The sequence below is a fragment of the Oncorhynchus tshawytscha genome, linkage group LG12 (assembly GCF_018296145.1).
Source record: "Oncorhynchus tshawytscha isolate Ot180627B linkage group LG12, Otsh_v2.0, whole genome shotgun sequence".
In the NCBI taxonomy this organism is placed as follows: domain Eukaryota; kingdom Metazoa; phylum Chordata; class Actinopteri; order Salmoniformes; family Salmonidae; genus Oncorhynchus; species Oncorhynchus tshawytscha.
The window spans coordinates 34,327,608-34,349,909 of record NC_056440.1 but is presented as its reverse complement, the minus strand read 5'-3'; the positions used below and the strand labels follow the sequence as shown (position 1 = coordinate 34,349,909).

Below are 22,302 nucleotides of genomic sequence, written 5' to 3'. Positions count from 1 at the left end.
CAGGGGTTGGGCAGCTTTGTTTTACATACAGACCATAAGCCACTCGTTCCATTGATCAACACGTACGACCTGGACAAAGCACCACTTAGGTGTCAGCAACTGCTCATGCGCCTCATGCGTGTCAATGGGAAAGCAGTGTTCCCTGGGAAGCAGTTAGTGGTGGCTGACACACTCAAGAAACCCACTGAAAGAAAACACGTCAGACACAGAAGAAGAAGTCAAAGCATATGTGGAGGCTGTGGAGGAGAACAGACCAGTGTCTGCACACAGGTTGGATGACATCAGAGAGGCGACATGCAACGATGCACACCTCCAAATGGTCATGGGCTACATCCAAAAAGGCTGGCCTCAGAGAATAGTGCAGCTACCCTAGCTACCCTACACTCTACAGTGATACCACACAGCGAGAGCGCATCTATCGGAGCGGGACGGACTTGTGCTATATCAAGACAGGATTGTCATCACAGCTTCACAGAGGGAAACAGATACACAAAGGTCACATGGGGCTGACAAAGTGCAGAGAAAGATCTAAGATGTCGGTGTGGTGGCCGGGCATCAGTGCCCACATCGCGAGAAAAGTGATGTCATGCAGGTTCTGTACAGAGAACATACCAACTCAAAAGAGAGAACCACTTGTCATCACACCTTTACCTAAGGGTCCGTGGCAGAAGATCACAGCCAACTTGTGTGAGCTATAGGGCAAGAAATACCTCATAGTGGTGGACTACTATTCTAGGGACATAGAAATAGCTCACCTGCCCACTACCACTAGCCAGCAGGTCATCCACCGCCTCAATGGTATGTTTGTACCTACAGAGCTCGTTAGTGACAATGCTACTCAGTTTGTCTGCACTGAGTTCAAGGAGTTCAGAAAGAAGTATGATTTTACTCATACCACCTCCGGTCTCCATTACCCGCAGGCAAATGGAGCTGCGGAGAGAGCTGTACAGACAGCTAAGCAAATTCTTAAACAACCAGACCCACACATGACTCTAATGTGCTACAGAGCCACACCCATCAGCGCAACGGGAGCAAGCCCAGCACAACTCATGACTGGACGTCAGATCTGGACGACGGTCCCCGTGATTGATGAGAAACTCCAACCAAAACGCATCAGCCACAACAGTGTTAAACAGAAGGACAAGAAAGCTAAACAAGTTTACCAGTTCTTCTATAACAGGAGGCATTCAGTGCGCCCCCCTACCGGAATTACACCCTGGACAGAGTGTAAGAGTCAAGCTGGACTGAGAGAAAGGATGGAAAACACCAGCAGTTGTCATCAGCAAATCTCCAGAGCCGAGATCCTACGTTGTGGAAACTGAACACGGCACCATCGCTCAGAGAAACATGCAACACCTTCAGGCTTTTCCAGAGTCACCTACTCCAGAGAGACAGCAGCAGAACAACAAAAGAGTCACCCAGTCTACAAGTGAGGGCCAGCCAGCTCCCTCACTCAGTCCACCACCTCAGCCAGCCTCACCACAACTGGTGAGAATGACCTCGAGAGGTAAAACTACCACTGAGGTTAATAGACACCTGAGAAAAACATAAGAAAGAAAGAGGTATAGGAACAGCAACTGTTTTGGGGCAGAATAATCCTTATGTTCCCGTGGACAAAGGGGCTGTCTACCCCTATGTCCTAGTTGACACAGTTATGTGTATTGTCGATGTTAGAGAAAAACAAAACGTATGTTAATATGTTACAACAAAAATATATACTGTATGTTATTGAAAAACAAATATTTGTATTTGTATTGAAACGGTCCACAGGGTGAATATTTGTATTAGGTCGAGAGGATGTTATAGTTTTGATTCCTCTCAGAAAAGCCGATATGTAGTAATGTCTGATAGGTATGACTGACCTAGCGAACTACGGTAATAGGACTAACCTAGCAATGAGGACTAGCAGATAGTAGCTCGGTGGACTGCATGTTAATTGTCTGATTTAAGAGTTATTAAACATAAAAAAAACGGATAATTCATGCCTGGTCTCCATCATGACATACACCAACTTCTGCGCAAAGGGTGAGAACCAAGAATAATGAGGATACCGTTCCAGAGACTTGAGATTATGGGATGAAACAACTTTGTTTTCTCTCATGGAAGCAGAGCACCGCATGGGAAACATCCCACTAGCACAAACTGGTTGAATTAACGTTGTTTCAACTAAATTTGTTTACCTATTGTGATGTGGAATCATGGAGCAAATTGGATTTGAAAAGACATCAACTGATTTGAGGGTGACATTTCAAACCACACGATTATGTCATCATTGTAATCCGATTTTCAACATAAACCAATCTTTAAAAAAAATGTCATGACAGGCCTGATGGAAACAGAAAAATGTTGGGTAACTTTCAAAATGTTGACAAAACAAAATACGCTACACACGTTGGGATCTTTTTGTGTCTGTAAAATTAATTATGCAAGAAATGTTGGTGGAAACAGTTATGCGCAAATATTTATATAATAACCATCAAGTCACGCGATGACATGTTGCGTGGTCCTCCCACTACAACTCGTCAGGAAAGCATTGAGTTTATTAGGCTAATGATGAAATAAGTTATGATGAACTTCACAGGGTGGTGAAAGGTGATGAACTTGATGCTCCTTTCCAATCAATTCTACATGTATTTGCGATTCGATACTATGATTTTATTGCGATTCGATGTTCCAAGCATATTGCTCACAATAGAGAGACAGAGAGAGTCATGAGAAAATGACTTTTGATTAGTCATGAGAATAAAAGTGCTGAAAACAAATTGGCTCCCTATTTAAAAAGCAGATGGAGAACAAGCTATGAAGGAAAAATCCTGGCATTTTGGTGGAAGTACAGGTTTTTCCCCCCCATCACTATTGTTTACTACCAATGTGCTATTTTGACTGTTACTATCAAAGTCATTCCAAAGGGTAGGTTTAACAAAGCAAATGAATTCAAACCAGGGTTCAACTAAAACAACACATATAGGCCTAGGGCATCAAGCTTTCATTGATTTCAAATGTAATCTTCACATTGATGTTTAATATGTTCAATTCACGTCTCCATCTCAACCAAACATCTACAGTGCCTTGCGAAAGTATTCGGCCCCCTTGAATTTTGCGACCTTTTGCCACATTTCAGGCTTCAAACATAAAGATATAAAACTGTATTTTTTTGTGAAGAATCAACAACAAGTGGGACACAATCATGAAGTGGAACGACATTTATTGGATATTTCAAACTTTTTTAACAAATCAAAAACTGAAAAATTGGGCGTGCAAAATTATTCAGCCCCTTTAACTTTCAGTGCAGCAAACTCTCTCCAGAAGTTCAGTGAGGATCTCTGAATGATCCAATGTTGACCTAAATGACTAATGATGATAAATACAATCCACCTGTGTGTAATCAAGTCTCCGTATAAATGCACCTGCACTGTGATAGTCTCAGAGGTCCGTTAAAAGCGCAGAGAGCATCATGAAGAACAAGGAACACACCAGGCAGGTCCGAGATACTGTTGTGAAGAAGTTTAAAGCCGGATTTGGATACAAAAAGATTTCCCAAGCTTTAAACATCCCAAGGAGCACTGTGCAAGCGATAATATTGAAATGGAAGGAGTATCAGACCACTGCAAATCTACCAAGACCTGGCCGTCCCTCTAAACTTTCAGCTCATACAAGGAGAAGACTGATCAGAGATGCAGCCAAGAGGCCCATGATCACTCTGGATGAACTGCAGAGATCTACAGCTGAGGTGGGAGACTCTGTCCATAGGACAACAATCAGTCGTATATTGCACAAATCTGGCCTTTATGGAAGAGTGGCAAGAAGAAAGCCATTTCTTAAAGATATCCATAAAAAGTGTTGTTTAAAGTTTTCCACAAGCCACCTGGGAGACACACCAAACATGTGGAAGAAGGTGCTCTGGTCAGATGAAACCAAAATTGAACTTTTTGGCAACAATGCAAAGCGTTATGTTTGGCGTAAAAGCAACACAGCTCATCACCCTGAACACACCATCCCCACTGTCAAACATGGTGGTGGCAGCATCATGGTTTGGGCCTGCTTTTCTTCAGCAGGGACAGGGAAGATGGTTAAAATTGATGGGAAGATGGATGGAGCCAAATACAGGACCATTCTGGAAGAAAACCTGATGGAGTCTGCAAAAGACCTGAGACTGGGACGGAGATTTGTCTTCCAACAAGACAATGATCCAAAACATAAAGCAAAATCTACAATGGAATGGTTCAAAAATAAACATATCCAGGTGTTAGAATGGCCAAGTCAAAGTCCAGACCTGAATCCAATCGGGAATCTGTGGAAAGAACTGAAAACTGCTGTTCACAAATGCTCTCCATCAAACCTCACTGAGCTCGAGCTGTTTTGCAAGGAGGAATGGGAAAAAATGTCAGTCTCTCGATGTGCAAAACTGATAGAGACATACCCCAAGCGACTTACAGCTGTAATCGCAGCAAAAGGTGGCGCTACAAAGTATTAACTTAAGGGGGCTGAATAATTTTGCACGCCCAATTTTTCAGTTTTTGATTTGTTAAAAAAGTTTGAAATATCCAATAAATGTCATTCCACTTCATGATTGTGTCCCACTTGTTGTTGATTCTTCACAAAAAATACAGTTTTTTATCTTTATGTTTGAAGCCTGAAATGTGGCAAAAGGTCGCAAAGTTCAAGGGGGCCGAATACTTTCGCAAGGCACTGTAAGTTAAAGAATAGGACTAAATCAAACTTTATTTAAAGTGCATTGAATGTTTGATTAGATTTAGTCCTATTTTTTTTACTTGTATTTTTGCTTGAGATGGAGTCATGAATCCAACATATAAATTATTAATTTGTAGACAAACTGGATATTTATATTTTGTTTGATTGTCAATGCAACCAAATATAAACATTTGAAGGAGAGGTATCTCCTGCTTGGATAGTTCCACTGAATTAGTCTGGCTTTAATTCCAGTTTGTCTACAAATTAACAATAGTTTGAGGTATTTCATTGGAATCCCCATTAGCTGTTGCAAAAGCAGCAGCTACTCTTCCTGGGGTCCACATGAAACATGACATAATACAGAACATTAATAGACAAGAACAGTACTACATCAATTAAAACAATTACGAAAGGCACATACAATGCATTCAGAAAGTATTCAGACCCCTTGACTTTTTACACATTTTGTTAAGTTACAGCCGTATTCTAAATTTTTTTTCCCCCTCATCAATCTACACACAATACCCCATAATAACAAAGCAAAAACAGGCTTTTAGAAATGTTGGTACATTTATTAAAAAAGAAAATATCAAATTGACTTAAGTATTCAGACCCTTTACTCAGTACTTTGTTGAAGCACCTTTGGCAGTGATTACAGCCTCGAGTCTTCTTAGGTATGACGCTACAAGCTTGGCACATCTGTATTTGGGGAGTTTCTCCCATTCCTCTCTGCAGATCCTCTCAAGCTCTGTCAGGTTGAATGGGGAGCGTTGCTGCACAACTATTTTCATGTCTCTCTGGAGATGTTTAAAATCCGGGCTCTAGTTGGGCAACTCAAGGACATTCAGGGACTTGTCCCGAAGCCACTCCTGCGTTGTCTTGGCTGTATGCTTAGGGTTGTTGTCCTGTTGGAAGGTGAACCTTTGCCCCAGTCTGAGGTCCTGAGCGCTCTGGAGTAGGTTTTCATCAAGGAACTCTCTGTACTTTGCTCTGTTCATCTTGAGTGCTGCAGAGATGATTGTCCTTCTGGAAGGTTCTCCCATCTCCACAGAGGAACTCTAGAGCTCTGTCAAAGTGACAATTGGGTTCTTGGTCACCTCCCTGACCAAGGCCCTTCTACCCCATTTGCTCAGTTTTGCCAGGCGGCCAGCTCTAGGAAGCGTCTTGGTTATTCCAACCTTCTTCCATTTAAGAATGATGGAAGCCACTGTGTTCTTGGGGACCTTCAATGCTGCAGAATTTTTTTGGTACCCTTTCCCAGATCTGTGGCTCTACACAATCTTGTCTCGGAGCTCTACGGACAATTCCTTTGACCTCATGGCTTAGTTTTTGATCTGACATGCACTGTCAACTGTGGGACCTTTATATAGACAGGTATGTGCCTTTCCAAATTATGTCCAATCAATTGAATTTACCACAGGTGGACTCCAATCAGGTTGTAGAAACATCTCAAGGCTGATCAATGGAAACAGGATGGCCCTGAGCTCATAGCAAAGGGTCTGAATACTTATGAAATAAGTATTTAGGTATATATTTATTTGCAAACATTTCTAAAAGCCTGTTTTCGCTTTGTCATTATGGGATATTTTCTGTAGATTGCTGAGGAATTAAAAAATAAAAAATAAACATTTTAGAGTAAGGCTGTAATGTAACAAAATGTGGAAAACGTCAAGGGGTCTGAATACTTTCCGAAGGCACTGTATTTTGGATTCACGTCTCAATCTCAACCTAATATCAAAGTTAAAGAATAGGACTAAATTTAATCAAATCAAACATTAAATGGATGCAGTCTATCACAGTGCCATCCGTTTTGTCACAAGCCCCATATACTACCCACCACTGCAACCTGTATGCTCTCGTTGGCTGGTCCTCGCTACATATTCGTCGCCAAACCCACTGGCTCCAGGTCATCTGTAAGTCTTTGCTAGGTAAAGCTCCGCCTTATCTCAGCTCACTTGTCACCATAGCAACACCCACCTGTAGCACGCACTCCAGCATGTATATTTCACTGGTCATCCCCAAAGCCAACACCTGTTTTGGCCTCCTTTCCTTACAGTTCTCTGCTGCCAATGACTGGAACAAATTGCAAAAATCACTGAAGTTGGAGACTTATATCTCTCTCACTAACTTTAAGCGTCAGCTGTCTGATCAGCTTACCGATCGCTGCAGCTGTACACAGCCCATCTGTAAATAGCCCATCCAACCAACTACCTACCTCATCCCCACATTTGTTTTTGTTTTTCTGATCTTTTGCACACCAGTATTTCTACTTGCACATCCTCATCTGCACATCTATCACTCCAGTGTAATTTGCTAAATTGTAATTACTTCGCCACTATAGCCTATTTATTGCCTTACCTCCTTACTTCATTTGCACTGTATACAGATTTTTCTATTGTGTTATTTATCCCATGTGTAACTCTGTTGTTTTTGTCGCTTTGCTTTATCTTGGCATGGTCGCAGTTGTAAATAAGAACTTGTTCTCAATTGGCCTACCTGGTTAAATAAAGATGAAAAAAAAAGCACTTTAAATAAAGTTTTATTGAATTTAGTCCTATTCTTTAACTTTAATTATTGGTTGAGATGGAGATGTGAATCCAACATAAAAATGATTAATTTGTAGACAAACTGGAATTTGTTGACATCCAAACACATTTCAGTACCACATTTGCAATTGTATAAATAGCCCATCAACTTGTCGACAAGTTAATAAATTAAATGTTGGATTCACGTCTCCAACTAAACCAAAAGAAAAAAGAATAGGATTAAGCCAGTGGCTCAGATGAAACTATCCATCATTCAGCATTAGATATCATTTAAATGTTGATAGTCTCAGTGGAGATCACAATTTATGTAATAATCAGCATTGATCACTTGCACCATGTACTTTTAATGTAATCTCAACTACAATCCAAGTCATTTGGTTGTGCTATTAGATGAAGCACGATAATAACACATTAAGTTGTTGTATAAACACAAAATATCTGACATTGTATTCCTATTTGAACTTTGTTGTGGTTTTAAATGGTTGAAAGCGCATTGATAACACATTTAGACAACTAAACAAAACATCTGACCTTATTTTTCCATTGGACTTTGCTTTTATATTGGTTGAAAGCATAATGATAACACATTGGGAATTCAACAAACTTCTGGCTGTCTTTTTGAGTGGGTGATTAAAGGTTCAAACCTCATTGATCGACGTCTCAACCAAATATTGCCCAAATGTCCACGGTGAAATGCTCAGCAGCTTGCCTTCTGCTCATGGATGCAGTTCAGTCTGAGTCATACTCTCACTACACTTACTGTCTCACAACACAGGCCCATGTTAGATGGCTTCTATGCTGTTCAAAGTTCTCTCATCTTTAGATTTAGCAGAGTAATGTCAAATCTAGAGGAATGATCTGCACATATCATCTCACTCATTGAATCATTCCAGCACCATGTATAGGGACAGGTAAAGGGGCTGGGGGGTTGCTCATACATTAATGTGTTTCTGTTCGTTGACCTCTTAGAGACCTGGCACCAAGAGACATCTCTGGAACCTCTGACCCCTTTGCCAGAATCCTCTTCAATAACCACAGTGCAGAAACTTCGGTGAGGTGGGAGATGAGCCAGATTACATGTTCATGTCTGAATTATCACCAACTTTAGTGGAAACAAAGACTGATTTGAGCATGTGAAATAGTAAATGAAGGGTTTTTCTGGTGTGTGTGTTAGATCATTAAGAAGACTCGTTTTCCACACTGGAGTGAGACCCTGGAGCTGGAGCTGGAGACCTGGGAGCTGACTGAGGGAGGGAATGTCACAGTGGAAGTCTGGGACTGGGACATGGTGGGCAAGAATGACTTCCTGGGAAAGGTGAAGAGGTTATGTTCCTAATGTCTATTGTGTTACTTATGTTATTCTGTGAGGACACATTATACTTATTTCTACTATGTGGAATCATTCATATTTTTACAAATGCCAATATGTATTGTTGGTGCTAGAGTGCTGTTTCAGTTTAGTGTATGGTATGATGTTTCGGTTATTTGTTTTCCTGTTCAGGTGGAAATCCCTTTTGCTTGCCTGCACAAGACACCTGTGTTGCAGGGTTGGTTTCGTCTGCTGCCCCTGGGAAACCATGAGGATGATGCAGGGTAAGGGGTGTGTGTATGTGTTTTCTTTGTTTTTGGACTAGAGGTCTCACAAGGATAGTAAAACAAGGAACATTCAGACAAGTGGGGACATTTTGCCAGTCCCTGCAAGGAAAAAGGCTATTTTAGGCTTAGGTGTTAGATTTAAGGTTAGGGTTATAATTGGGGTTCAGTTTAGGTTTGGGGTTAGGAATTAATTTTATGGTTTGGGGTTAAGGTTAGGTTCTCCATGGCCGATGTGAGTAAGACATTTAAGCGTGTTGACCCTTGTAAGGCTGCCGGCCCAGATGGTATCCCTAGCCGCGTCCTCAGAGCATGCGCAGACCAGCCTGCTGGAGTGTTTACGGACATATTAAATCTCTCCCTATCCCAGTCTGCTGTCCCCACTTTCTTCAAGATGTCCACCATTGTTCCTGTACCCACGAAAGCAAAGGTAACTGAACTAAATGACTATCGCCCCATAGCACTCATTTCTGTCATCATGAAGTGCTTAGATAAGGTAGATGTGATATGATCCTTAACTAGCCTACCTGTCACTACCTACCTGTATCGAAATGTTCTTTAAAGCTGTATCCAAATAATTTCAAAAAATTTGTTTTCACTTTGTCATTATGGGGTATTTTTTGTAAACTCAGCAAAAAAGGAAACTCTCACTGTCAACTGCGTTTATTTTCAGCAAACCTAACATGTGTAAATATTTGTGTGAACATACAAGATTCAACAATGAGACAAACTGAACAAGTTCCACAGACATGTGACTAACAGAAATGGAATAATGTGTCCCTGAAGTAACAGTTAGTATCTGATGTAGCCACCAGCGGCATTAAGTACTGCAGTGCATCTCCTCCTCATGGACTGCACCAGATTTGCCCGTTCTTGCTGTGAGATGTCACCCCACTCTTCCAACAAGGCACCAGCAAGTTCCCGGACATTTCTGGGGGGAATGGCCCTAGCCCTCACCCTCCGATCCAACAGGTCCCAAACGTGCTCAATGGGATTGAGATCCGGGCTTTTCACTGGCCATGGCAGAACAATGACATTCCAGTCTTGCAGGAAATCACACACAGAACGAGCAGTATGGCTGGTGGCATTGTTATGCTGGAGGGTCATGTCAGGATGAGCCTGCAGGAAGGGTACCACATGAGGGAGGAGGATGTCTTCCCTGTAACGCACAGCGTTGAGATTGCCTGCAATGACAACAAGCTCAGTCCGATGATGCTATGACACACCGCCCCAGACCGTGACGGGCCCTCCACCTCCAAATCGATTCTGCTCCACAGTACAGGCCTCGGTGTAACACTCATTCTTTCAACGATACATGCAAATCCGACCATCACCCCTGGTGAGACAAAACCGCAACTCATCCGAGAAGAGCACTTTTTGCCAGTCCTGTCTGGTCCAGCGAGGGTGGGTTTGTGCCCATAGGCGACGTTGTTGCTGGTAATGTCTGGTGAGGACCTGCCTTACAACAGGCCTACAAGCCCTCAGTCCAGCATCTCTCAGCCTATTGCAGACAGTCTGAGCACTGATGGAGGGATTGTGTGTTCCTGGTGTAACTCTGGCATTTGTTTTTGCCATTCTGTACACCTGTCCCACAGGTGTAATGTTCAGATGTATCGATCCTGTGCAGGTGTTGTTACACGTGGTCTGCCACTGCGAGGACAATCAGTTGTCTCCCTGTAGCGCTGTCTTCGGCATCTCACAGTACGGACATTGCAATTTATTGCCCTGGCCACATCTGCAGTCCTCATGCCTCCTTGCAGCATGCCTAAGACATGTTCACACAGATGAGCAGGGACCCTGGGCATTTTTCTTTTGGTGTTTTTCAGAGTCAGTAGAAAGGCCTCTTTGGTGTCCTAAGTTTTCATAACTGTGACCTTAATTGCCTACCGTCTGTAAGCTGTTAGTGTCTTAATGACCGTTCCACAGGTGCAATTTCATTGTTTATGGTTCATTGAACAAGCATGGGAAACAATGTTTAAACCCTTTACAATGAAGATCTGTGAAAATATTTAGATTTTTATAAATGATCTTTTTCTTTTTTGCTGAGTTTAGTTTGTGAGCTAAGCAGGCTACTGCCTGGGAAGGTCTCGCACTCAGAAGTACGAGATGGGGTGGGGGCGGGGGTAGGTTGACCTCAGGTCTCAACACTGGAGCCTGAAGTAGGAGGAATCTATCAAATAGCGCACCTCTAACTTTGTACAGTACTAATGCAATTTAGTAAAATCACACTAATCACAAAATGTGTAAAATCACACTAAGTCACACTACGAAAGGCTACCAAATAAACCACTATTCATTAATAATACTGTGAATATATACAGTTGAAGTCGGAGGTTTACATACACCTTAGTCAGCTAGAATTAAACTTTTTCACAATTACTGAAATTTAATTATAGTAAAAAGTCCCTGTCTTAGGTCAGTTAGGATCACCACTTTATTTTAAAAATGTGAAATGTCAGAATAATAGTAGAGAGAATGATTTATTTATTTAAGCTTTTATTTCTTTCATCACGTTCCCAGAGGGTCAGAAGTTTACATACATATTTGGTACCATTGCCTTTAAATTGTTTAACTTTGGTTAAATGTTTTGGGTAGCCCTCCACAAGCTTCCCACAATAAGTTCCTACATTCCTTCTGACAGAGCTGGTGTAACTGAGTCTGGTTTGTAGGCCTCCTTGCTCGCACATGCTTTTTCAGTTTTGCCCACAAATTGTCCATATGATTGAGGTCAGGGCTTTGTGTTGGCCACTCCAATACCTTGACTTTGTTGTCCTTAAGCCATTTTGCCACAACTTTGGAAGCATGCTTGGGGTCATTGTCCATTTGGAAGTCCCGTTTGCGACCAAGCTTTAACTTCCTGACTGATGTCTTGAGATGTTGCTTCAATATATCCACATAATTTTGCGAAGTGCGCCACTCCCTCCTGCACCCCCACAACATGATGCTGCCACCCCCGTGCTTCATGGTTGGGATTATGTTCTTCGGCTTGCAAGCCTCCCCCTTTTTCCTCCAAACATAACAATGGTCATTATGGCCAAACAGTTCTGTTTATGTTTCATCAGACCAGAGGACATTTCTCCAAAAGGTACGATCTTTGTCCTCATGTGCAGTTGCAAACCGTAGTCTGGCTTTTTTTATGGTGGTTTTGGAGCAGTGGCTTATTCCTTGCTGAACGGCCTTCAGGTTATGTTGATATAGGACTTGTTTTACTGTGGATAGATATTTTTGTACCGGTTTCCGCCAGCATCTTCACAAGGCCCTTTGCTGTTGTTCTTTGATTGATTTGCACACCAAAGTACGTTCATCTCTAGGAGACAGAACACGTCTCCTTCCTGAGCGGTATGACGGCTGCATTGTACCTTGGTGTTTACACTTGCATACTATTGTTTGTACAGATGAACGTGGTACCTTCAGGTGTTTAGAAATTACTCCCAAGGATGAACCAGACTTGTGAAGGTCTACATGTTTTTTTTCTGAGGCCTTGGCTGATTTCTTTAGATTTTCCCATGATGTCAAACAAATAGGCACTGATTTTGAAGGTAGGCCTTGACATACATCCACAGGTACACCTCCAATTGTATCAAATGATGTAATTAGCCGATCAGAAGCTTCTAAAGCCATTACATATTTTTCTGACATTTTCCAAGCTGTTTAAAGGCACAGTCAACTTAGTGTATGTAAACTTCTGAGCCACTGGAATTGGGAATCAGTGAATTATAAGTGAAATAATCTGTCTGTAAACAATTGTTAATCGACTTGCCAAAACTATAGTTTGTTAACAAGAAATTTGTGGAGTGGTTGTTAAACAAGTTTTAACGACTCCAACCTAAGTGTATGTAAACTTCGACTTCAACTGTAGTTTCACAGACTTGTTGCATTTTTTCTGATTTGTGCGAAATCGTTAAGAATAATATAAAACAGTCCACATTTGTGGATCGCTCTCAGATTTTTTCTTACTCTTCCAGTGACTGTAGCTGAATCATAGAGGAGCTTTTGTAATGATGGGGCGGAAGGTCGGAAGCAGGTGAAACTTTTAATAAAACAAAACCAAAAACACGACACTAACATAAGGCAGTACGCTGATACACAATAACAATACCAACAAGGAAGGGAACGTGCCCACTCACCCTGCCAGTCCTGACAGTGAGTCCTCAGGAACCTCCCTAGCTCCTGATTCATCCTCTCCACCTGCCCGTTAGACTGAGATGTCCTCCGGAAGGTCATAATGCCGGAAGACCTGCTGGAAAAGTGCCTCAGTGACCTGAAGAGCAGTGGGAAGACCAGGAAGAGGGATTAGGTGACATGACTTGGAGAATCTATCCACTACCACTAGAATGAAGATCAGTAACTCAGTAAGTCAATGGATAGATGGGACCAAGGTCTCTGAGGCACGGGAAGCGGCAGGAGCTTCCCTGCTGGAGCATTCCGGGGGGACTTGGTTTGAGCACACTCGGAACAGGAGTTGATACTGCGTAACATCCTGCACCAAGGTGGGCCACCAGTATTTCTCAGTGAGGGAATGGATGGTGTGAGAAATACCTGGATGTCCATTGACTACAGCTGTGTGTCCAGGTCAGCAGCCGATCCCTTATCCCTGTGGGAACATAGATGTGTGTGCCCAGGTCAGCAGCCGATCCCTTATCCCTGTGGGAACATAGATGTGTGTGCCCAGGTCAGCAGCCGATCCCTTATCCCTGTGGGAACATAGATGTGTGTGCCCAGGTCAGCAGCCAATCCCTTATCCCTGTGGGAACGTAGATTTGTGTGCCCAGGTCAGCAGCCGGTCCCTTATCCCTGTGGGAACATAGATGTGTGTGCCCATGTCAGCAGCCGATCCCTTATCCCTGTGGGAACATAGATGTGTGTGCCCAGGTCAGCAGCCGATCCCGCTTATCCCTGTGGGAACGTAGATTTGTGTGCCCAGGTCAGCAGCCGGTCCCTTATCCCTGTGGGAACGTAGATGTGTGTGCCCAGGTCAGCAGCCGATCCCTTATCCCTGTGGGAACGTAGATGTGTGTGCCCAGGTCAGCAGCCGATCCCTTATCCCTGTGGGAACGTAGATGTGTGTGCCCAGGTCAGCAGCCGATCCCTTATCCCTGTGGGAACGTAGATGTGTGTGCCCAGGTCAGCAACCAATCCCTGTGGGAACGTAGATGCACGCGGGAGGACAATTCTGGGGTGCGGGCTCACTCTCTAGAGCCTGGCGGATGTTCACATCTACGTCCCAAACCACTGGACCCATGACTCAGGAGGATGGGATTATGGGTGCCCTCTGGAGAGGAGCCTCTCCCGAATCGTAGATACGGGACAGGGCATTGACTTTGATGTTCTTAGAACCTGGGCAATAGGTCAGAGTGAAGTTGAACCTGGTGAAGAAGAGGGCCCACCTAGCTTGGCGCGGATTCAGTCTCCTCGCTGTCCGTATGTACTCAAGGTTCCGATGGTCAGTGAGGATGACAAATGGTTCCTTGGCTCCCTCCAGCCAGTGTCTCCACTCCTCTAATGCCAACTTCACCGCCAAGAGCTACCGATCACCAAGAGCTCCCGATCGCTGACGTCGTAATTCCTCTCTGCGCGGGGCAGTTTCTTGGAGAAGAAAACACAAGGATACAATTTTAGTGTGTCCCCCTGTCTTTGTGACAAAACTGCTCCGACACCCACCTCCGATGCGTCTACCTCAACCACAAAGGGTAGCGTGGGATCTGGGTGTTTTAGCAAGGGGGTGGAGGTGAAACACTCCTTGAGGAGATGAAAGGCGTCGTCGGCTGCTGGAGACCAAACCAACCTACGAGGCCCACCCTTGTCTCCAAGAAAGAGACAGCCCTCTGGTGGAATTGGCACTTCTCCGCCTTCACGAAAAGGTTGCTAGCCAAGAGGCGTTCCAGGACTGCTCGAAACGTGAGTGATGTGATCTTCCAGGTTGGTCGAGAAGATCAGGATGTTATCGATGTACACAATCACCTGACGTCTGCATGTCCCTGAACAACTCGTTGACGAATGCCTGGAACACTGACTTGGCTAAGCCAAAGTGGATAACCAAGTGCTCGTATTGACCAGACATCATGCTGAACACCGTCTTCCACTCACCCCCCCCCGGATGCGATGCGGTGATGTCATTGTCCACGGTAATCGATACAAGGGTGTAATCCTCCCTCCTTCTTGGCCACGAAGAAGAAACCAGCCAACGCAGGGGACTTGGACCTGTGGTTGAAACCCTGTTGGAGCGCCTCTTGAATGTAGTCCTCCATGGCCTGGGTCTCAGCCACTGACAGAGGGTAGATGCGTCTGCGCGGAGGGAAAGCACCGGAAAACTGGTCAATGGCAAAGTCCCAGGGGCGATGAGGAGGTAGACAGGTAGCGCGGGTCTTGGAGAATACCTGCCTTAGATCCTGATATTCCTCCGGGATGTTGGGCTGGAGGGAAACCACAGGACTCTCAAACAACTTGGAACCACAGGGGACAGGAAAGCAGGTCGTCCGGCATTCAGGTGACCAGTCGGTGATTCTCATCCTCGACCATGAGATGATAGGGTTATGGCGCTGAAGCCAAGGTAGACAGAGGATGATCTTGTGAACTGGTGCAATGGTGATGAAGGGATGTTTTCCTGGTGATTGGGCTCCATGGTGAGGGTGAGTGGTTGGGTGATGTGTGTGATGGTTCCAGATCCTAGAGGCTGACAGTCGAGACCTTGAACTGGAAAAGGAGAGGAAGCAAGGGTCTGATCCATAAAGTTCCCTGCGGCACTGGAATCCACTCAATATGTAGACACAGGGCATGAGGGACAGTCAGCCAGAGTGATGGGTACTAAAAATAGTCTAACAGGAAGAGCAGTAGATGGAATACTCATTCCAGGTCCGGGGGATGTAACATCACGTGACCATCCCTCTGCTCTAATGGATCCCAGATTCTGAAATAATGGACACCGCTGGCGCTTGTGCCCTCCCTGGGCACAGTACAGACAGAGCCCCAGCTGTATCCGTCTGCCTCGTTTTGCAGCGGGAAGACGTGTAACCCCTACCTCCATGGGTTCAGGCTCTGATCCCGAAACACTCGCCGAAGGAGGGAGAGAAGTGATGGAGATGCCAAAGCTCCTGGAGGAGGTTATCCAGACAATGGCCATTGCAATGAGTGTGTCCAGGATGAGGTTGTCATCTCGGCAGGCCAGTTCAGTCTGGACCTCCTCGTGCAGACCTCTTCTAAATAATGTGCTGAGCGCTGACTCATTCTATCCACTGGAAGCTGCTACTGTCCGGAAGGTAAGTGCATACTCAGTAGCCGTCAGATTCCTCTGCTGGAGCTGACGCAGACACTCACCTCCCGCTCTGCCCTCCGCGGGATGATCAAAAATACATTTAAAACAGAGCCATGAACACCTCATAAAACTTGAGCTCCTCCTCTCCCAGACGGCCGTAGCCCATTCCAATGCCCGCCCAGTCAGCAGAGAAATATCCGTGGCAACCTTAGACCTCTCGGTGGTGGGAGCTCCCATCTGATGTGAGAAATAGAGGGAGCACTGAAGGAGGAAGCCACTGCATTTGGATGTTGTCCCTTCATATTTCTCCGGGAGGGATAAACAGGCATCGCTGACCTGAGTGGTTTGCTGGATGTGCTGGTGTGCTGACTCGTTGGGTAGACTGGCTCTAGAATATCCTCCACTGTTGAGACGTTGTAGACTGTGGACAATATAAAGCCACTCTAAATGTGCAGTTTTGTCACACAACACAATGCCACAGATGTCTCAAGTTTTGAGGGAGCGCGCAATTGGCATGCTGACTGAAGGAATGTCCAACAGAGCTGTTGCCAGATAATTTTATGTTAATTTTCTCTACCATTTTAAAAGAATTTGGCAGTATGTCCAACCAACCTCAACTGCAGACCACTTGTAATCGCGCCAGCCCAGGACCTCCACATCCGGCATCCTCTTTTGTGGGAAAAAACTCAATTCTGATTGTCTGGGAGACTGGCTCCCCAGTTGCTGTACCTAATAAATGTATTTCAATTGACCGATTTCTCTTGATGAACTGAAAGTCTGTAAAATCTTTGACGTTGCATGTTGCGTTTATATTTGCTCAGTATATTTAGCTAAAATAATGACTTGCTGAAATAAAATGGACAATTGAAAAACGGACCCCCATTTTCTCAGGTGTTTATTACCCTGTCAGGTGAATGTCAGCCTAATAAGTATAAGGCAAAGGTTTGAAGACAGCCGGCGGATCACTGTTTAAATATCTTATTCCCTCACCGAGTTTCATCAAGGGACAAGGGTATACAGCTAGGGCTCTGCAGGCATCTGTTCTCTGTGATAACAGTAGAACAAGGGTAACTGTGATAGCAAGGCACACACACACAGAGTCATTACGGAATGAGTCACAGATTTAGGGGGTTATTTGTTCCGGAAGGAATGACAAGGTACTATCAGAAGGGAGGTCTGTCACTCCCAAGATGGCAGGGTAGAGGAAACTGGAAAGGCCATTATAGGGTGGTTGTCACACATCATACCCCGCATGGCAATCCACCAAACCTATCCCCGGTGTGGGCACATTCCCTTTTTAATACTCAGCACTGCTTGTGCTATAAGATGTTTGTGCTAAGCAAACTTCCTGTGAGTATTGTTTGAGTGTTGTGACTGTAGTGTCTCTGAGACCTCCCTCTCTTTCTCTCTGTCCACAGAGGTAAGCTGGGTGCGCTGCGTCTTAAGGTGCGTCTGGTGGAGGACCGTATCCTGCCCTCCATGTACTACCAGCCTCTCATTGACCTGCTGGTGGAGTCTGTCATCTCTCCTGCTGAGGTCAGCATCACACTACTGTCACAAACACAACACATTGTTATTAACTCATTCTACAGGATATTTTTCAGTGGAGGCTCTTCAGAGGAGGAAGGGGTGTACCATCCACCTCAGTGAATTTCATACAAATAAAATTGTTAAAACATTTAAAAATTATACTAAATATATTCACCAAATAATGTTTTAAAACACACTGTTTTGCAATGAAGGTTTACAGTAGCCTCAACAGCCATCTGTAGGGTATCACCATGGTGTAGCCGGAGGACAGCTAGCTTCCGTCCTCCTCTGTGTACATTGACTTCAATACAAAACCTAGGAGGCTTATAGTTCTCAATCCCTTCCATAGACTTACACAGTAATTATGACAACTTCCAGAGGATGTTCTCCAAACCTATCAGAGCTCTTGCAGCATGAACTGACATGTTGTCCACCCAATCAAATGATCAGAGAATTAATCTAGTACTGAAAGCATAAGCTACAGCCAGCTAGCACTGCAGTGCATAAAATGTGGTGAGGAGTTGACAATAGTTTTGAACAAATGAATTTCTTCAAAAATAAAGGAGAAGCAGTTTCACTTACTTAGCTAGCAAATGCAGCTACCTAGTTTAGCATACTCATACACCCTGCTCAAATAGAGGGATGTTAGCTAGCTTGCTATGGCTATCCAACACAATACTGGAACTCTTCCAAGTCAAGGTAAGCTTTTGGTTTTACTACTTTATTGCCGCCGGTGTAACTGCTACATTTTTAACTGACTATACACTATAGTTACTGCATGATTGTAGCAGGTTTACTAACGTCTTAGTTTTATTAGCTATGTTGACTATGACGTTACTTTAACTAATATGGGGACAACTGTCACGGTCTGACCATCGTTCGTATGTGTTTTCCTTGTTTTAGTGTTGGTCGGGACGTGAGCTGGGTGGGCATTCTATGTTGTGTGCCTGGTTTGTCTATTTCTATGTTTGGCCTTATATGGTTCTCAATCAGAGGCAGGTGTTAGTCATTGTCTCTGATTGGGAACCATATTTAGGTAGCCTGTTTTGTGTTGGGTTTGGTGGGTGATTGTCCTTAGTGTCCTTGTTCCTGTCTCTGTGTTAGTTTACACAAGTATAGGCTGTTTTGGTTTTCGTTACGTTCATTACGTTCTTTGTTTTGTAGTGTTTATAATTGATTCGCGTTTTACGTTTGTTTATTAAACATGGATCGAAATCTACACGCTGCATTTTGGTCCGACTCTCCTTCACCACAAGAGAACCGTTACAGAATCACCCACCACAACAGGACCAAGCAGCGTGTCAACAGGCAGGAGCCGCAGGAGAGGCAACAGAGGCAGCAGCAGCAGCTGCAGTGGGAGAGGCTGCACTACTTGGAGAAATGGACTTGGGAGGAGATTCTAGACGGGAGAGGACCCTGGGAACAGCCTGGAGAATATTGTCGCCCCAAAGCCGAGCTGGAGGCAGCAAAAGCAGAGAGGCGGCATTATGAGGAGCTAGCACGGCAGAGCGGATGGAAGCCCGAGAGTCAGCCCCAAAAATGTATTGGGGGGGGGCTCACAGGGAGTATGGCTACGCCAGGTAGGAGACCTGCGCAAACTCCCTGTGCTTACCGGGGGGCTAGAGAGACCGGGCAGGCACCGTGTTATGCAGTGGTGCGCACGGTGTTCCCAGTGCGGGTGCATAGCCCGGGTGCGGTATATTCCAGCTCCTCGTATCGGCCGGGCTAGAGTGGGCATCGAGCCAGGTAAGGTTGGGCAGGCTCGGTGCTCAAGAGCTCCAGTGCGCCTGCACGGTCCGGTCTATCCAGTACCACCTCCACACCCCAGCCCTCCGGTAACAGCTCCCCGCACCAGGCTTCCTGTGCGTGTCCTCGGTCCAGTACCACCAGTGCCAGCACCACGCATCAGGCCTACAGTGCGCCTCGCCTCTCCAGCGCTGCCGGAGTCTCCCGCCTATCTAGCGCTGTCAGAGCTTTCCTCATCTCCAGCGCAGCCGGAGTCTCCCGCCTGTTCAGCGCAGCTAGAGCCTTCCTCCTCCACAGCGCAGCCAGAGCTGCCAGTCTGCATGAAGCAGCCAGAGCTGCCAGTCTGCATGGAGCAGCCAGAGCTGCATGGAGCAGCCAGAGCTGTCAGTCTGCATGAAGCAGCCAGAGCTGTCAGTCTGCATGGAGCAGCCAGAGCTGTCAGTCTGCAAGGAGCTGCCAGTCTTGCAAGGAGCTGCCAGTCTGCACGGAGCTGCCAGTCTGCAAGGAGCTGCCAGTCTGCAAGGAGCTGCCAGTCTGCACGGAGCTGCCAGTCTGCACGGAGCCGCCAGAGCTGCCAGTCTGTAAGAAGCCGCCAGAGCTGTCAGCCTATATGGAGCAGCCAGAGCCGCCAGTCAGCGTGGAGCAGCCAGATCCGTCAGTCTGCCAGGATCCGCCAGTCAGCCAGACTCTTCCAGATCTGCCAGTCAGCCAGATTCTTCCAGATCTGCCAGTCAGCCAGATTCTTCCAGATCTGCCAGTCAGCCAGACTCTTCCAGATCTGCCAGTCAACCAGACTCTTCCAGATCTGCTAGTCAACCAGACTCTTCCAGATCTGCCAGTCAACCAGACTCTTCCAGATCTGCCAGTCAACCAGACTCTTCCAGATCTGCCAGTCAACCAGACTCTTCCAGATCTGCTAGTCAACCAGACTCTTCCAGATCTGCCAGTCAACCAGGCTCTTGCAGATCTGCCAGTCAACCAGACTCTTCCAGATCCGCCAGTCAACCAGACTCTTCCAGATCCGCCAGTCAGCCGGGATCTGCCAGAACTGCCAGTCGGCCAGGATCCGCCAGTCAGCCAGGATCAGCCAGTCAGCCAGGATCCGCCAGTCAGCCAGGATCTGCCAGATCCGCCAGTCAGCCAGGATCCGCCAGTCAGCCAGGATCCGCCAGTCAGCCAGGATCCGCCAGTCAGCCAGGATCTGCCGAAACCACCAGCCAGCCAGGATCTGGTAGATCCATCAACCTGCCTGAGCTTCCTCTCACTCCTGAGCTTCCTCTCACTCCTGAGCTTCCTCTCACTCCTGAGCTTCCCCTCAGTCCCGAGCTTCCCCTCAGTCCTGAGCTACCTCAGTCCGGAACTGCCCCTCAGTCCAGTGGGGCCCGTTGTTAGGTTTCCTAGGCCAAGGTTAGCGGCGAGGGTCGCCACTCAAGGGACGCTAAGGAGGTGGACTAAGACAATTATGGAGTGGGGTCCACGTCCAGCGCCAGAGCCGCCACCGCGGACAGATGCCCACCCAGACCCTCCCCTATAGGTTTAGGTTGTGCGTTCGGAGTCCACACCTTGGGGTTCTGTCACGGTCTGACCATCGTTCGTATGTGTTTTCCTTGTTTTAGTGTTGGTCAGGACGTGAGCTGGGTGGGCATTCTATGTTGTGTGTCTGGTTTGTCTTTCTATGTTTGGCCTGATATGGTTCTCAATCAGAGGCAGGTGTTAGTCATTGTCTCTGATTGGGAACCATATTTAGGTAGCCTGTTTTGTGTTGGGTTTGGTGGGTGATTGTCCTTAGTGTCCTTGTTCCTGTCTCTGTGTTAGTTTACACAAGTATAGGCTGTTTCGGTTTTCGTTACGTTCATTACGTTCTTTGTTTTGTAGTGTTTATAATTTATTCGTGTTTTACGTTTGTTTATTAAACATGGATCGAAATCTACACGCTGCATTTTGGTCCGACTCTCCTTCACCACAAGAGAACCGTTACAACAACGATGTAGGTTGTATGTAGCAGTTAGGATATGGTTTGGCTTGGAAAAGTTTTTTCGCCTGATGTGTTGTGCATTGAAGTCCACAAACGAAGGGAAAAGGTAAGAGGTAGAGAGCACATAGAATTATTATTATTTACCCTAATTTTTCTCCCCAATTCCGTGGTAATTTCGTGGTAGTTACAGTCTTGTCCCAACTCCCTTATGGACACGGGAGAGGCGAAGGTCGAGAGCTGTGCGTCCTCCGAAACACAACCCACACTGCTTCTTGACACAATGCCCGCTTAACCTGGAAGCCAGCCACACCAATGTGTAGGAGGAAACACCGTACACCTGGCGACCATGTCAGCGTGCATTGTGCCCAGCCCGCCACAGGAGACGCTAGTGCGCGACGGGACAAGAATATCCCTGCCGGCCAAACCCTCCCCTAACCCGGACAACGCTGGGCCAATTGTACGCCGCCCCATGGGTCTCCCAGTCACGGCCGGCTACGACCGAGCCAGGATCTCAGGATCTCTAGTGGCACAGCTAGCTCTGCGATGCAGTGCCTTAGACCACTGCACCACTCGGGAGGCCTCACAGAGCACATAGATACGAGAAGGAATACAACGTGGCTGCTCTGAATGTGAGCTGTGTTTGTGTGATCAGGGGTGTATTCATTCCGCCAATTCTGTTGAAAAAAACCGTTTCTTAAAATGAAGCGAAACTGGGATTAACATACCTGAATGTGTCCAATAGAAACTCTCGTTTGCAACTGTTGGACTAATGATTACACATCTAGATCAGCTAGATGCAGGTAAGAGTGTGCAAGGCTGTATTGAATGTGTCACTGTCTGTCCATGTGTCACTGTCTGTCACCTAAACATTTTCTCTGGACCTGTGTCACCTATGTTGCGATCTTTCATTCATAGGCTAGGTTGTAACAGCCTTATGATGGGTATAGGCAAAATTTGAGTGTCATTTA

General features: G+C 45.7%; 1 protein-coding gene across 1 annotated transcript in view; it reads left to right on the top strand.

Moving 5' to 3' along the window:
- LOC112263001 (rasGAP-activating-like protein 1) overlaps positions 1-22,302 on the top strand; it is a 61,126-nt gene that overhangs the window by 26,309 nt on the left and 12,515 nt on the right. Inside the window, exons 7-10 of the mRNA XM_024438940.2 lie at positions 8,208-8,289; positions 8,413-8,553; positions 8,740-8,831; positions 17,502-17,619. Coding sequence (XP_024294708.2) covers positions 8,208-8,289; positions 8,413-8,553; positions 8,740-8,831; positions 17,502-17,619 — 433 coding nt within the window. The remainder of the gene's footprint in view (positions 1-8,207; positions 8,290-8,412; positions 8,554-8,739; positions 8,832-17,501; positions 17,620-22,302) is intronic.